Below are 15,421 nucleotides of genomic sequence, written 5' to 3'. Positions count from 1 at the left end.
ACCCTGTAAAGTTATTTTCCATCTTGATTTTACAGCGGTGATTTTTACCTTTTTTAAAAATAAAATCCTTCTTTTAAGAACCTGACTGATTTCTCTGTTGTCCTAAGACCCAGGGGTTTGGGTTTGTGATCACTTTGTAACCAACTGGTTAGGATATTATTCTCAAGGCTCCCCAGGAAAGGGGGTGTAAGGGCTTGGGGGCGCTATTTTGGGGAATAGGAACTCCAAGGGGTCCTTTCCCTGATTCTTTGTTAAATCACTTGGTGATGGCAGCCTACCCTCCAGGGGCAAAGAATTTGTGCCTTGGGGAAGTTTTAACCTAAGCTGGTAGAAATAAGCTTAGGGCGTCTTTCATGCGGGTCCCCACATCTGTACCCTAGAGTTCAGAGTGGGGAGGGAACCCTGGCAATGTCTCTATCCACACTTTCACATTACAGTTGTTCTTGTAGTAACCTACTTGATGAGCAAACCCCACAGGATTTTTGGGCGCTGCAGGGATCTTTTAGCTTAGGTACGAGGAGCGTTGCTGCAGAGCGAATGAGGGAACCAAAAAACACCCACAGGGGGGTAGGGGTGGGGGTGGAAGGGAAGAGAGAGAGAGAAGCAACCAGCTTAATCATGAAAGTTAGTTATTGCCAGGTAATAACCATAGGGCAGCTAAACAAACAAAACAGTTATAATATTAAATCTAACTTAAACTTGATTATAGAAGTCAGGTTTAGAAAACTATAACTGATCACACAAGTCAGGGTCAGAAGGCTATACATAGAGACAGAGCTGGGTTCTCACCATTCCATGAAGCTTGAATTGATCAGGGGTCCCAGGTGGTGGTGGTAGCTGAGGGCCTGGAGTGCTGGAGACAAGCAGAGCCCCCAGCATGATCAGTCAGGAGAAGATGAAGTCCCAATGGAACTGATGCAGATTTTGGCTCCAGGCATCAGAACGCTTACTTGAGCATGGACAGGGGTTTTTGAAGAGAAAAAACAATAGTTCAAGGGAGGACACTAGATTTGTTTATGTATAAACAAGGGAGAATACCAAAGTTGTTTTATTCAGGCTAGACATGGGAGCTGATCATTCCTGGCTTTGGGCAGTGTTCCTTGGAGGGAGCTCACAATGCATCTAGGGAGCTTCACTATTTTGCATACCAATAAAGGATTTATTACTAGAATTGGTCTGATAACTACTGAGCTAGGTGTGTGCATGTGTGGGTTCATTAACATCTGGAGCAGAGATCCCCCATTATGCAGTGCTCCCCTGTTTTTCTGGTCCCAGAGTTCTGTGTGGTTCTTGCCTTGGAATCTCTGTTCTCCATTCTGTATGCTAATGGAGATTCCTCCTTGTCCCATCTTCGATGCAAATGAGGCTAGGGGAGTTTCCTTAATTCTGTCTTCCTTATCCCAAGGTATGTCTCCCACTGCCTTTTCATTGCTTTTTGTAAGTCTTTCTTCTGTTGCAGATTTGGTTCAAGCAGAGGCTGGGGTGGAGGGGGTGTCTTTCATGTACTGTGCCCTGGTTCCCCAAGAACACAAAGCTGCTAGATAACAAGTCCCCTCGTTGATGGGATGCTTGCGACAAGCGAGTATCCCCATCACATTCTTTCTCCATGGTACCGGAACTACCCAGTCTGGGGGACCTTGCTGAATCAAGTAATGTCCAGCTAAAGTCCATTTCAGAGGTTCCCAGTTTATGAGGAACTGTCATCTCTGGGTAACGGAGGTGTCTGGGTTCTGATGACGATGACGTCATGAAGGGGCATGGTTGCTACCCAAACAGTGGAGGAAACCGGGACTATCTGCCACCTGGGAGGCTGTTACTGGTTGCATCTGATGGTGTACATCCCTTTTGAGACCACAATGGCTTACAGAAGAATGGGACGGAGTCTGGCGTGGTCTTAGTTTCATAACAAAACTTGAGTGACTCCCCGGGGCACTCTGTGTGCAATTAGCAACGCTTGCCCAGGGGCAACCCGAGGAGTTGCTGACAGCGTAGAACTGGTAGCGATGCTGCAGGGCCAGGGGGTTGCTTGCATTCCCATAGAATCCATGCATGTGGCACAGCAATTTTACTTCCTGGGCTCCAGCTGGCAATCACCTCCAGAAGTTCAGAGGGATCACAGGTTCAGTATAGAGCCTTGACAGCATCAGACTCCAGACACTTATGAACAGCAGAGTGCTGGTGAAAGGGATAGATAATAAGACAGAAAATATCATATTGCCTCTATATAAATCCATGGTACACCCACATCTTGAATACTGCATGCAGATGTGGTCGTCCCATCTCAAAAAAGATATATTGGAATTAGAAAAGGTTCCGAAAAAGGCAACAAAAATGATTAGGGGTATGGAACAGCTTCCATATGAGGAGAGATTAATAAAACTGGAATTTTTCAGCTTGGAAAAGAGATGACCAAGGGTGGATATGATACAGGTCTATAAAATCATGACAGGTGTGGAGAAAGAAAATAAGTGTTATTTACTCCTTCTCGTAACACAAGAACTAGGGTCACCAAATGAAATTAATACGCAGCAGGTTTAAAACAAACAAAAGGAAGTATTTTTTCACACAATGCACAGTCAACCTGTGGAACTCCTTGCCAGATAATGTTGTGCAGGCCAAGACTATAACAGGGTTCAAAAAGAACTAGATAAATTCATGGAGGATAGGTTCATCAATGGCTATTATCCAGGATGGGCAGGGATGATGTTTCTAGCCTCTGTTGGGTCACTTGATGATTACCTGTTCTGTTCCTTCCCTCTGGGCACCTGGCATTGGCTACTGTTGGAAGACAGGATACTGGGCTAGACGGACCTTTGGTCTGACCCAGTATGGCTGTTCTTCTGTTCTGAAGGAGTATATTTCAATCTGTTGGTGCTGATAGCTTGATGAGTGAGGCGTTAAGATGTTGTACTCAAGGATTGGGATTGCCAGTTAATCCACAGACTATATTCAGTCCTGGTCTGAAAGTTTCCTGCTTCTGTTGGCTTCAGTGTGGGTGAGAGTTAACTAGTCAAAGGGCTTGCCTGCAGAAGAAAGTTTCACCAGTTTAATGTAAAGTGTGAATTTAAACCGATTTAGTTAAACCAGTGCAAACCCTTGGGTGGACAGTCTTAGTTAAAAGAAAAGGAGTACTTGTGGCACCTTAGAGACTAACCAATTTATTTGAGCATGAGCTTTCGTGGTTTCCACGGTACACATCTAATGAAGTGAGCTGAAGCTCACGAAAGCTCATGCTCAAATAAATTGGTTAGTCTCTAAGGTGCCACAAGTACTCCTTTTCTTTTTGCGAATACAGACTAACACGGCTGTTACTCTGAAACCAGTCTTAGTTAAGTTTTAGAGTGGCTTATTAAACTGAGATAAGTGTGTCCAGACAGGGATTTGCATCATTTTAACTAAATCAATTTAAAACAGAATTAAAATTAAACTGGTGCAACTTTCTCATATAGAAAAAGATCGATTTTTACCTACAAACAGCATTTCTTTGAGTTGACTAAATCTAGTCTGCACAGGAGCTCCTTTTGCTATCCTCAGTGTTTGACAATATTCTGTCCTGTATTATTCAGATAGTTGTTACATTCACACCTAGTTTTCTCTTCAGTGGACCAAATTCTTTCCTGAGTTAACAGCTGTATAATGTTTCTTTATTCTGCTCTTTAATTATGTTACTGGAATCTTGAGGTGATACACTACTGTAGGGCAGTTTTTGTGTGTGTGCAGGTTTGCATGTACACTCTTGAAAATTCACCCCACAAATCAGTTAGGGATATTTATACTGTGAGATTTGTATCTAATCCTGAAAGCAATAGGGAGTATCTAAAATTTCCATGAAGCAAGACAATGGAAATGATTGATTAGACAAGTTGCCAATGCCATTAGGAGTGCTAGAGATAGCTAATTACCCTCACCAGAAGGTGTTATCACTGAAAATTATGTTAACATTCAGAACAAGTAGGAGAAATAATTTGATTACATATTTTAATATACTACTTACAAATAACAAAATTATACTATTTCTCCACTTCAAATTGGTTCTGATGTTAAAACTTCTTCAATTGGCAGCAATATCATGTGGTAAATGACTATTTCAACATGAAAAGCCCGTTTTCCTCATTAGACGTCTACGGTCAAATTCACCATTGGTTTAAGCACTGGAGTTACACCCACTTATGCCAAGAGTGAATTTGGCCCATGGGCCTTATCCAAATGCTATCAAAATACTAGCACAAAAGTCATTTTTTTCTAAATGTAGTAAAAAGCCAAAACGGGCTAGAGACAGAATGTTCCAAAGTGATGTAGGCACCTAAATCCCATTGAAAATCATTGGGACTTAAGCTTCTAAGTGCCTAGGTCATGTCTGAATTTTCAGCGTGGGCTCCTAAGTCACTTCTGAGCTTCTGAGAATATTAACCTGTAGCAGGGTTTTGTGTCAGACTTTTTGCAAATTGCTTCTGGCCCCCGGAATATCAAACCTACAATTCAACAAAAGCATGAATGGAGGAAGTGCACATGTGCCCACACTTTGAAATCCACTTCATTTAGTGTTCTTCTTTCTTTAGATAAAAACTGTAGCCATTTGAAGGAAATGGACATCATCCAAAAACCAGATGCAGATTGTTACTGTTTTATGCAAAATGGAACAAAGCACTTAAAATATATTTGGTCAGCTCTTCAGGTAAGTCTCTGTGTTTGGAGCTTGCTTCAGATTTTTAATATGTTACATGTTTTCCCAGCAACCAATCTGATCAAGATATGAGATCACAGGTGCATCTCAGTATGAAATCAGTCCAAGGGTTGCGTAGGCGGAGCCTAGAAAGAAGCATCTTTTAGTGTCATGCTGCTTTCACTTCTAGCGTGGCTGACTTGGGAGTTTGATGTCTCTTATTTGTTGCACAGATGCGGGGCCTTATTTCTTTGCTGAGAGGACAAAGAAATGTCAACTCAACTGTGTTGTGTGTACTGGATGTTATATGGTGACTTTTTGACAGCAAAAACAAGAACAAGGCTACATAATATCAGATGTATATTTCCCATGCTGATAGGAGTGGCAAGGGTGCACCTTGTAAGATATGCACCTTGGGCCTGGGCTGCAAAGTACTAAGTCTCAACTACCATTGAAAGCACCAGAAGCTTAGAGCACCTCTTTAACCCCTGTGCTAAGGAGCAAGTTCAGGATCTTCTCCTTGGCTCTTCTTCTGAGGAGTTGACTCCCTGGGTGGGGAAAGAAACTGTTTCACCTCACCTCTGCTGTAGGAAGGGGCTCCCAGGTGTAAGGAACTGGAGATTCCTCTTCATCTCTGCCCAGAACATTTTTCTCCAGGCAGATACAATGTGTATGGTCATCTTTATGAGCGGTGGCAAACTTTAGGCAGTGATCACATCTAGCAACTGGGAAAGTTTCTTGACGTAAATGCTTAAAAGTGGGCAGCTAAGATTTTCCCCAGCAGATCACTCTCTTCTTGCATTTCAATAAAGAAGCCTATCTTATTAGATGAGATAATGCTTCTCCTTGTCATTGGGCATCCATTATTTCAGATGCCCAAGTTCATTAGCTCACAATTTAAGCATCAGGAGGACTTTTCCTGTTCAGAAGGTAGAGAAGATCAGTGTTACAGCTCAGTCCTTCTTGAAGAGAAGAGGGCTGGATTTTTTATTCCGGTTTTTGTTGCGCTCTCTTCTGCTTTCTGACAACTTCCATTTTTGTTCTCCCATAACATCTAATGTGCAGTTAGCATCCTTATTCACAAGAAGATTCAGGAACAGTGGGTTCATAGCCTATGAAGAAAGTGAGCCTGGGTGTCTGCCAAAGAAATTGTGGGCAGTCAATGTTAGTAGTGTGTCAAACATCTGTAGCATCACAGTGCTCATGATGGAATTGTAACCTTAGGATCTGGTTCTTCAAATGGATCCATGCACCCACATGGGGGCCCACTGACTTCAATGAGGCTGTATGTGAATCATTAAGTACAGTAGGACTAGGTACCTGATTTAAGGGACTGCAGTGGGATTATTATTCCCTAGGCTTCTGCTCTGTTATTTCTCCCTATGTTATGTTCAAATACTGGGTGTGTTTTTGAAAGATACCTATTGATCCGAGTTCCTACTATGTATGTTTTGTTTTGCTCTGTTTACAGGTGAAAATTAACAGCACAGAAATGTTCAAGTTTGTGCCTATCTCAGCTGAAAGCAATTGTCATAATTCAGAAACTGTTTTTGCATTTTTCAAGTGTGTTGTTCAAATCATTTGGCAATCAGAGGTATCTAAAGAAATGGTCATAAACATAAACCAATATGGAGAGAATATGTGTTTCAGAGTCCAACCGTACAAGAAGGTACCCTACACTGTGAGTGTACAACGAAACAGTAAGTAGGGTGATGCTTTCCATTCATCCAATGAATGGGCTGGATAATATTGCAAACATTATCTGAATAGTGCATTCTGAGTTGTAAGTTACCTTAATGGAACAGCTGAGACTTGTCTGATAATGTTGGTACAATTAAAACCACCCAGATGAATTAGCCTAAAATCTCATTTTTTGCATTTTCAGTGGTGGATAGGAAACTCGTCCTTTTGTTTATAGCTGGTGTTTTTCTGTTCCATTTTGCAAATGCCTTGAGTAGGTAAGTATTAGCCCCTTTATCTTGGTATTCTTTCCAGAGTCATTGCATTCTTGGTGTGTTCCTATTCATGTATTGTCTTCTCTGTTTATTTGTATAGCTCAATGATCCCAAGCAACTGTTTGTTTTTTAAGAAATGAAATAAGAAAAAATGTATGTAAACTATCATAATAATGTAGCCATGCAGAGGAGAGATGTGATGTAAAGATTTTTCACTTGTGTGGCTGTGGTAGGGCTTCCAAGATCATGGCTTCTAGCACTTGTAGGTGTACAAGGACTGCACCTGGGATTCTCCCCATGAGCAAGTGGGCAAGGAGTATGCAGAGCCATCACCTCCCTTCCAATGAAGCCTGGGGGGTGCTGCATAAAGGGAGGTTGCAAATTTCCCATTCCCAGAGTCTGGGAATCTTAGGGAGGAACTGTGTGTAAAATGAGGTCATCTGGGCCTCACTGCCTCCTCCCTCCACCTCACCCCATACTCATGGCTGCACATTAAAGAGCACAAGCTAGTCCTCATATTTTGTGTAGTGTAGAAGGAAAGATTTTTGCAGTCACTTTGTTTCATGCTGGAGTTTGGTATTGTACAGTGAGTTAATTTGTGACTCATCTCAAAAGTTCTGTTCCACTTCAAAATTTGCAAATCACCAAATTTTAAACAGTATTAGGTCAAATTTTATCAAACCTTTGGATTTTGTAAAAATAAGTTTACAAAAACGAGAGTTTCTAAATTTTATTATTTCCATCAAAACGTTTTTTAAAAAGTAAAATAAAAATATTCTTGCAATCCAAAAATTACAGCATTGTGGACAAGGAAATGAAATTGACTAGAAACATGATAAACAAAAGTGGAACTGAGGAGATGTTTTCGCTGTTGAGATTTTGAGACATGGAAAAGTAAATAAAAGCTGAAATAAGGAAAAGGCAATGAGATTATTTTTAATTCTCACGACTCTAGTAATCTAATGCTCTTTGTTTTTTAAAAAGTACTAGATCCTCAGCTCCCTTGAGTTCACACTCAGCCCAGCATAGGAGCTGGCTGGGGCCTAATGTGACCCTTGTGTAACTTCAGAGCAGCTCTAAGTTCTGCCAGCTCCCCTATCCCACAAGGTCATCTGGGCACCATTCAGGGACCAGCTGGAATGCCATGCACTGCCCCCCACCCAACCTCTTTCCGCCCCAACACAGGGGTTGGAGACGAGCAGGCAACCTACAGCCATCTGTGCCACCCAGAGATTCCTCTCTGTCAGGGAATTTTCAGCTGCCTCTTTATGGGAGTTTTCTGGCTGCCTCGTTCTGCCTCCACAGTGCAAAGCAGATGAAGCCAGAGCTGAAAATCTGTATTCAGTGTCTGATTAAGTACAGCATTACACTTTTTGGTACTTCCAAACCAGTTGCAACTCAGTAAAAGGTTTTTACAGTGTCCCCCACCTTGCTGTTCCCTAACAGGAGTGCTATGTTCTATTACTCTGCTGGAGTGGCACTGGGTGTTCTTGCTACGCTAGTCTTTCTCCTGTTGACACTTAAAAGATTTATTCCAAAGGTAGGTGTACCATGTGGAAAACAAAATAGCAAATGCAAGTCTAGGGCCAGATTCTGATCTCTCATTGGTTTTATGACAGAGTAACTTCATTGACTTTGATGGGGGTTTACTTCAGTGTAAAACTAATGTACCTAAGATCAGAATCAGGCCCTAGATAGACGGCCCTCCAAAGTCTGAAATAAACAGTTACGTTTGCTGATGTACAATGACGAGCATTTATTCTGAAACCATAATTACAGGGGTGTGATTTTAGTCGCTCAACTCAATTTGCTTATGTTGTGAGACAACAAATCAGTCGAAATGAAACAATAATTTTTGTGGCAGTTGTAACCTTGACTTTATTTTTCATATCAAGTAGCAAAATTATCTCACACAGGCAGGGCTGAATCTTATGCCACCCCTTTCCCCCCAAAAATGCTTTGGTCTCTATAAAACATGTCAGAGTTAAGTATTAATTATTATTATTGTAATACCAAGACATGATACAGCTTCAAGAAGTTTGATCAAAAATCCCATGCAGTGGCCCCACTTCATCTCGAGACTTCAGAGCATGATACAGCAGGATTAACGAGTGAATCAGCTCAAAAGTTCTTCAGTACAGATAATGCCTATGTTTGTGAAATCCCTAGCCCACAGTGGCCCAATCCTGATTGGGACCTGCGGATGCTACCATCATATAAATAATAAATCATAACCGAGCTGGTTCACTAACTGTTTTTTTTTTTTTACTCCCAGCACAGCACCTTCGGGATTTTAATGAGTGGTTGCTGGATGTCCTCTCTCTACTTTATTTACTGTTTGAAAGGGGAAATGAAGTGGCTGTGGTCTGAATATAGAAACTACTTACTGGGTAAGAGAATGAGCAGAAATGTACAGCAGACAGGTTTTTGTTAAGAGGTCAGAACGAACAGTTTGTAAGAATTGCATCTGATTAATATTTTTCTCCCATGAATGTGAGGTGTGGGAGGATTCTGAAGGCTCCTAATCCATTCAAATGAGAATTTATTCTCGTTAGATTCTTTAATAGGGAGTTTGATGTTGGTTTGTAGAGGCATGAAGAAGAGGGAACGTTTTGCCCATCTTTGGTTTCCATCATTTCACACCTACCATGGAAGCAAAGAGGGAGGTGGTGGTGGGAGAAGACAGCTACAATCTCTTCTCTGGCTGGAGCTTGGAGTGGGGGTTGTGCTTCCTGGAAAGGGGGAGTGGCCAAGGGGGCTGGGGAACCTATTGCTTCAGCACATTTCCTCGGCATCCTCCTTCGTCAAAACAACTGTGCAGCCTCTATTATCACCTAAAGCCATCCTCCCTGGAGTTAGCCCTATCCGACAGTGGTAATGGTAGAAACAGTGCTATCTTCCCTGAGCAGAGCAAGCATCTCTGGCACCGGGAGGTTCAGCTGGGGTGCACTTACTGTTAAAGCATTTACTAATATAGGAATCATAAGGAATTCCCGTGCCCCCTGCTGGCCTAGGGGGAGAGAGATTGGGGTACGGGCTTGTGACTTGGTTCTCCCCACTTGCTGCAGCAGCACAGAGCGCTGCTCTTAGGCCACTATGCCAGCCCCTTATGCTCTGTGCCTGTTAATAGTCACGAACTGCTTTCGACCCAGTTGAATAAGATATTGGGGTTTTTTTTGTTTGTTTTATGTTCACTCACCTTTGCTTTGGTGGCACCCCAAAGCACACAGAGAAAAGTACAGAGAGAAAACTTGTTCTTGCAGAATTGCCAGGATGGCTGAAACCAAAAAGTACAGTGCTGAATAAGCATGGACTCCTTTGGATGCTTATCCAAACCGAAGCTCCAAACCTTTCAGCATTCACTCTTCACCAGTTAGGAGGGGAAGCATGGCTTGACCATGTGCTTTTAGCATGAGTGAGATTAATGTGATACACATACTGTATCTGCAAGCCTATCAGCTTCATTTACAATATTTTATTTGAAAATAAATTCTGACTTATTGTTAGTACAGAGCCTAATCCATGCATACGTTTACACAAGTATTGAGGTATAATTAGGACCTTTCAACAATGCAGCTGGACACCATTCTTGCAATTGCACATACAGATGAATTAAACTGATCATTTTAATGGCAATTAAATTCTGACATGTAATTGTATTGCTAATGGCATTTTAGAATGCCTACCACCTTGGATAAGCATTTTAAGTTATGATTTAAATCTAAATAAATAAATATACAGGATATTTTGGCACACAGATAGCCAGTTATGCCTTTAACTTGCCATCTGCACATGCAACTACACAGTTTGCATATGCAGTCATCGTAATTACATATGCAAGTCCAGTGTGCCACTGCATGCATTTTTTTGCATACGTATTTTAAATATCAGGCCCTTCATATTCCCAAAATACATGGCAGACAGCATGAGGAGCAGAAGTGGGATTTGCTGCGTGGCAGTTTTAAGCTCTCAGTCTACCATTAAAGTTAATCCTTTGTGTCATTATATATATGGCATTTTTTTCTGCTTTCACAGGCTATCTTCTGACTGTTGGATTTATCAGCTTTGTGGTTTGTTACAAGCATGGACCACTTACCAATGAGCGAAGCATAACCCTCTTAACGTGGACATTACAATTAATAGCCTTTGTCTTGATTTATTTTGGTGTCACCATCCCACAGGTTGCATATGCAGTAATAGCTATCATCCTCTGTTCAAGAGGCCTGTGCTATCCCCTTGGCATGGTCTGTTTCGTGGGCAGGTTGGTATCCATTTTCTGAACATGTAAGTCACTGTATCATAAGGTAATATTAAGAGGTTCATAATAAAACCTATATAAAATGACAATTATCTGTCAGTTACTAATCCTAGTACATATTCTTACCTAATGAATACTTACATTAGAGACAAGGCTTGAAATCCCAAGGCATAAGAATTTAATAATTCTCAATGCAGGAGTTTTAAGCATGGATCTTGCTGTATAGAGAACTGTGACTATAACCTTCATAAATACGAACTGAACAGCTTTTCTGCAGCATCCGGTAACTAATGGCTTTTCATTTGATTGATTGGTTAGACTGCAGTGACTACATCATGGTTTCATAGGCGTGACAGGAATTTGATTTTTAACAAGAGTTACCTGCAGATTCCTATAGGACAAAACACTTACCACAAGATGACGTGAGATATTGACATTAGGATACTCCGATAAAACTAGGTTAGCTGGTCATCACTGTCAAGGGTAGAGTTCAGGGGTGAACTCCTACCCCATTAAAGTCAATGGGAGTTTGCTAGTGACTTCAATAGATCCAGGTTTTCACCCCAGATGTCCTTATTTACTCTTACCAGGCCCCAACACTACACTGACCTCAATAGGGGGAGAAACCTGGACCTGCATGGATCCCACTCTATAGAAGTGTGGCTGTGTGCTGGAGCTGGGGTCCACCCATATGGAGCTGCTTGCAGGATGGAGACAGTAGTTTGGAACACTTTTCAATCCTGATTTTGGCTTTCCTGTATATGGTGTGTAGCCACATGGGAACAAGCTTCTGTTTGCTATCATCGTGTGAATTTAAAATGTGTTTTATCATGTCAGCAGTAACATACAAATGACTTTAAAGGCAGTCCCAACCTGTTACACTGAACTAAGGAGCCTACAGGAAGTCAAAGGCTGAAGCTGGCTTTACAACAAACAGCAGCAACTTTTAAAATTATTACTTATATTTTCTATGCTTTACCACCACTCAGTTTTTAAAAACCATTTTAATATTTCTTTACCTTCCCCTAGATAAGTGCTGGGTTTTGGGGATTTTAGCACAACTTGTCATTTGACAAACACTGATTTTTCCACCCCAGCTGAAAAGAACAAACTACTTTAAACAGCATCATGTAAGAACAACATTTATCTGATGTAAGCAGTGCTCAGCTCCCTCTGAAGTCAATGGGAGAAGCACCAGTTTAAGCCAGTGCTGAATGAAACCAGAATATACCTTACCATAAGTATATACTCTGACATGTCAAAGTGTCTTTGTTTCTGTACTGACCCCGGCATGAATTCAGTTTTTGTTTTGACTGCTCCTGCAGAGCCAAGAGAGTTGTAGGACATACAATATAATATGAAAAATCTCTTTCAGAAAGGAAGTTTTTGATTTTACAAACAGTACATTTTAAAGTTATTTGTTTGTTACTTAATTCTACAGAACAAACCCAAACCTTGAGGGTTTGATAAAAATGATCACAGAGGATGCATAATGCAGTTTAGTAGGCATCTGTAATACTGCTGATAATCTGATCTCCTAGTAAGCTCTAGAACCTGGTCCCATTGAGCCCACTGGGAGCTTTGTCACTGACTTCAGTGGCATCAGGATTTGACCCTTACCACGCAAACAATGACAAACAAGAGCCTCGATCCATTTTCCATTGTCTCGAGGGGAGAGGGAGTAAGTCAAACACAGCTGGCTAATGCAGGTACATTTATATAGAGTTTAACTCTGTTTATGGGCATCCAGCCCTCACTTGTCTTAACTCCAAAGTTACCACACCAACAAAAATTGAAAGCAGTCAATAGACGGGAACATACAGCTACAGATTATAAATATTTTTGTCTCAAACAACTCAACTGTGTAAGGTTAAGGTGCAAGTAAACAATATGAACAATTTGCAACAGATTTTAAGAGCACAGTTTAGCTACAAAGTTCCAAGGGCACACGGGGCCTGATTTTCAGCGCCATCGTCCCGGTGTGCCTATTTTGCATGTGCAAATCCCTGTTGCACCTGCAAATGGCTAGATAAGCGTCCATTTATTAGTTTCCCTCAGGCTTCTCTGTGCATATAAAGGACCTTTTGAAAGTCAGTGGGACTTTGCACTGACTTCAGTGGCTTTGGACCCGAACGAAGCAGGCAAATGCACATGGGCCTTGGGAATGAAAATCAGGCTTATTAGGTTGGACTTCTAAAGTAGCTACTTGCCTCTCCCTCATGCCAAGGCAAGATGCTGTTATGCTGTTCCCTTAATAGTAGATGCCAGAAAGAAAGAAAAGGTCAATGTATTTGTAACGTATGTGAATTCCATGTGCGATAGATTTGGAAATATGAATTGTGTTTCTTTTTGTTTTAGAAAAATCAAGAATTTTTTAAAATCAAAAAAACGAGTGTTTCGGCTCCTTACTGAAGAGGAATACAGGGAGCAGCAGGAAACAGAGACTGTGAAAGCCTTGGAGGAGCTACGCTCATTCTGTAGGAGTCCAGATTTCTCATCATGGTTAGCCGTGTCCAAACTCCAGTCCCCTAAAAAGTAAGAAAGACTCTCATCTCTTAAAATTGAATGTACTTTATAGGCACTGTTACATAGAAGAGCCAAATACTCCTTAAAGCAGCATAATTTATAGGCCTAATCCTGCCAACACTCAATCAAACATGTAACTTTGTTCATGTGAATAGTCCTGGGCACAGATCTTGCAGCTTAAATGGCTAAGGTGGCTTGAAGGGATGCAAGGGTCCTCTCAGCTAACTTAGACAGACCTGGGAGCCTCTCTAAATTATGGCAGCCAGAATCTCTGCAGTGATGCCTGCAGCCCTGTCCCTGATAGTTCCCTCCCATTGCTGGTCCTGGTATGCCTCCTACACTGGGGCTTGCAAAGGGGTCCTCAGAAAGCAGCCAGATGGCTGTCCCCACAGTGCCTGCTTTGGTTGGAATCATCCCCTGGTTGGGTATGGAGCTCTTAGGACCCTTCTACACTGCTTCCCAGTCTTGTACATGGTGTAAAGGGGGCAGGGTGGGAGTGAGGATCTCACCCCAAATGCTGGCAGGATCTGGCCCTATAATCATAAGGTTCTGCATTACCAAACATAAACCCATTGGAGTGTCAGTCCATGTATCTTTTTCCATAGGCTGAGCACTGATCTACGCAACAGTTAGGTCGACATAAGGCAGCTTATGTCGACCTCTGTCAGTGTACACACTACAGCCTTGCTCCTGCCGATGTAAGTGCCCTACTACACCAATATAACAACTCCACCTCCATGAGAGGCATAGGACGGCTTATGTCGGTGTAGTTACGGTGATGCAGTGTCCATGTAGACACTGTGTAACTTGCATTGGCTGTTGGCTGTCATTCTCTGGGCTCCCTGCTCGGAGCTGATCTGCCCCAGGGCTCCTGGCTGGGAGCTTGGCTGTTCCGAGGCTTCCAGCTCCATTCTGGGAACCCGTGCAGCTGCCCTATTCCCAGCGTGGAGCCGAGAGTAGGAGCCCGGGGGGGCCACCAGGCTTCCAGCGAGGAGCAGGTAGCGGGGCTGTGGGGGCAGCTGGGCTCCCAGCAGTGAGCAGGGAATGGAGAGCGGGGAGGGAGCTGGCAGGGAGCAGGAGCCTGTGGGGCAGCTGGGCTCCTGGAGGGGAGCAACAAGTGGAGCTGAGAGACCAGGCTCAGGTCAGTGGAAGCAGTCCTGGTGAGGATGCGCACCACAAACTGAAGGAGGGTTGTATGGACATGAACCACCACAGTAATGACTGCAGTGGCTATAAAGGGGGCAGAGTAGGAGTGAGGATCTAATATAGTATTTAGTGTAGACATGCCCTGAAATAGGACTAGGAGTGCCATGGAAATAGCATGCTCTGCCCCTGGGAATCTGAGTGGATGGAGAGACTGTCTGGAACAGTTCAACAGAGACACCGCTGGCAAAGAAGAAGAATGATGGTGGGCTAGAAAGGAGAGGCCATATAAAATGGGGGCTGGCAGCCAGAAGTGTTAGGGACATAAGAATCATCAGAATTTCAGCATGCTTATCTGAAAACCGAAATAATAACCGTAAAATGTTAGCAGTAGGGCTCCAGCTATTATGCAGCCACAGAACTCACCCTCGCCCCTGAATTGTTCTTGAGAATTTAAAGCGCCCTCACCTTGGAATCTATTATCAAAACTGAGTTCAAGGGAGTTTCGGGAATGGGAACTGCACCTGCACTTGTCCTCCTATGACACTTTCTGTAGTCAGGTATTTGTAGTTTTCAAAAATAATCTGTCTCACTTGTTACCATGGAAAAACTCATACCAAGCAGAGGGAAAACTAACTGGTTATATGCAACATGCTGCCAAATGCACAAAGTAAACAAAGTGAGAAGAGAGATTTTTTTCTCCAATCACTTTTAGTTATTCTCAGGAATTATTTGTAACAATAGTATGTAAAAAAAAGAGTCTGGCAGAAGTCTGATTCTTAAGTTGACCATGTCTCTAAGCTTTCATTAAAGAATAATTATATTTCTTCCCCTTACGATAACAAAGAAAACCTACCAAATGAAACCAAAGCAATG

General features: G+C 42.3%; 1 protein-coding gene across 7 annotated transcripts in view; it reads left to right on the top strand.

Annotated features, from left to right (window-relative positions):
- The window catches only part of NEMP2 (nuclear envelope integral membrane protein 2), a 30,739-nt gene that overhangs the window by 10,337 nt on the left and 4,981 nt on the right, over window positions 1-15,421 (top strand). For 6 of the 7 annotated variants that reach the window (XR_007359069.1, XR_007359068.1, XR_007359066.2 and 3 more), the window contains exons 2-8: window positions 4,560-4,675; window positions 6,135-6,363; window positions 6,549-6,621; window positions 8,065-8,158; window positions 8,894-9,008; window positions 10,654-10,879; window positions 13,235-13,411. Coding sequence is in view for 2 of the 7 variants with exons in the window: in XM_048868819.2 (XP_048724776.1) it covers window positions 4,560-4,675; window positions 6,135-6,363; window positions 6,549-6,621; window positions 8,065-8,158; window positions 8,894-9,008; window positions 10,654-10,879; window positions 13,235-13,411 (1,030 nt within the window). In the remaining 5 variants the exon portion in view is untranslated. Of the gene's footprint in view, window positions 1-4,559; window positions 4,676-6,134; window positions 6,364-6,548; window positions 6,622-8,064; window positions 8,159-8,893; window positions 9,009-10,653; window positions 10,880-11,466; window positions 11,641-13,234; window positions 13,412-15,421 lie in introns of those variants that run through there. The other variant, XM_048868821.2, reaches the window with a different exon arrangement.

Source organism: Caretta caretta, chromosome 11, assembly GCF_965140235.1.
Source record: "Caretta caretta isolate rCarCar2 chromosome 11, rCarCar1.hap1, whole genome shotgun sequence".
Lineage (NCBI taxonomy): Eukaryota > Metazoa > Chordata > Testudines > Cheloniidae > Caretta > Caretta caretta.
Note: the sequence above shows the minus strand (reverse complement) of the source record. Positions and strands in the feature narration are given on the sequence as shown.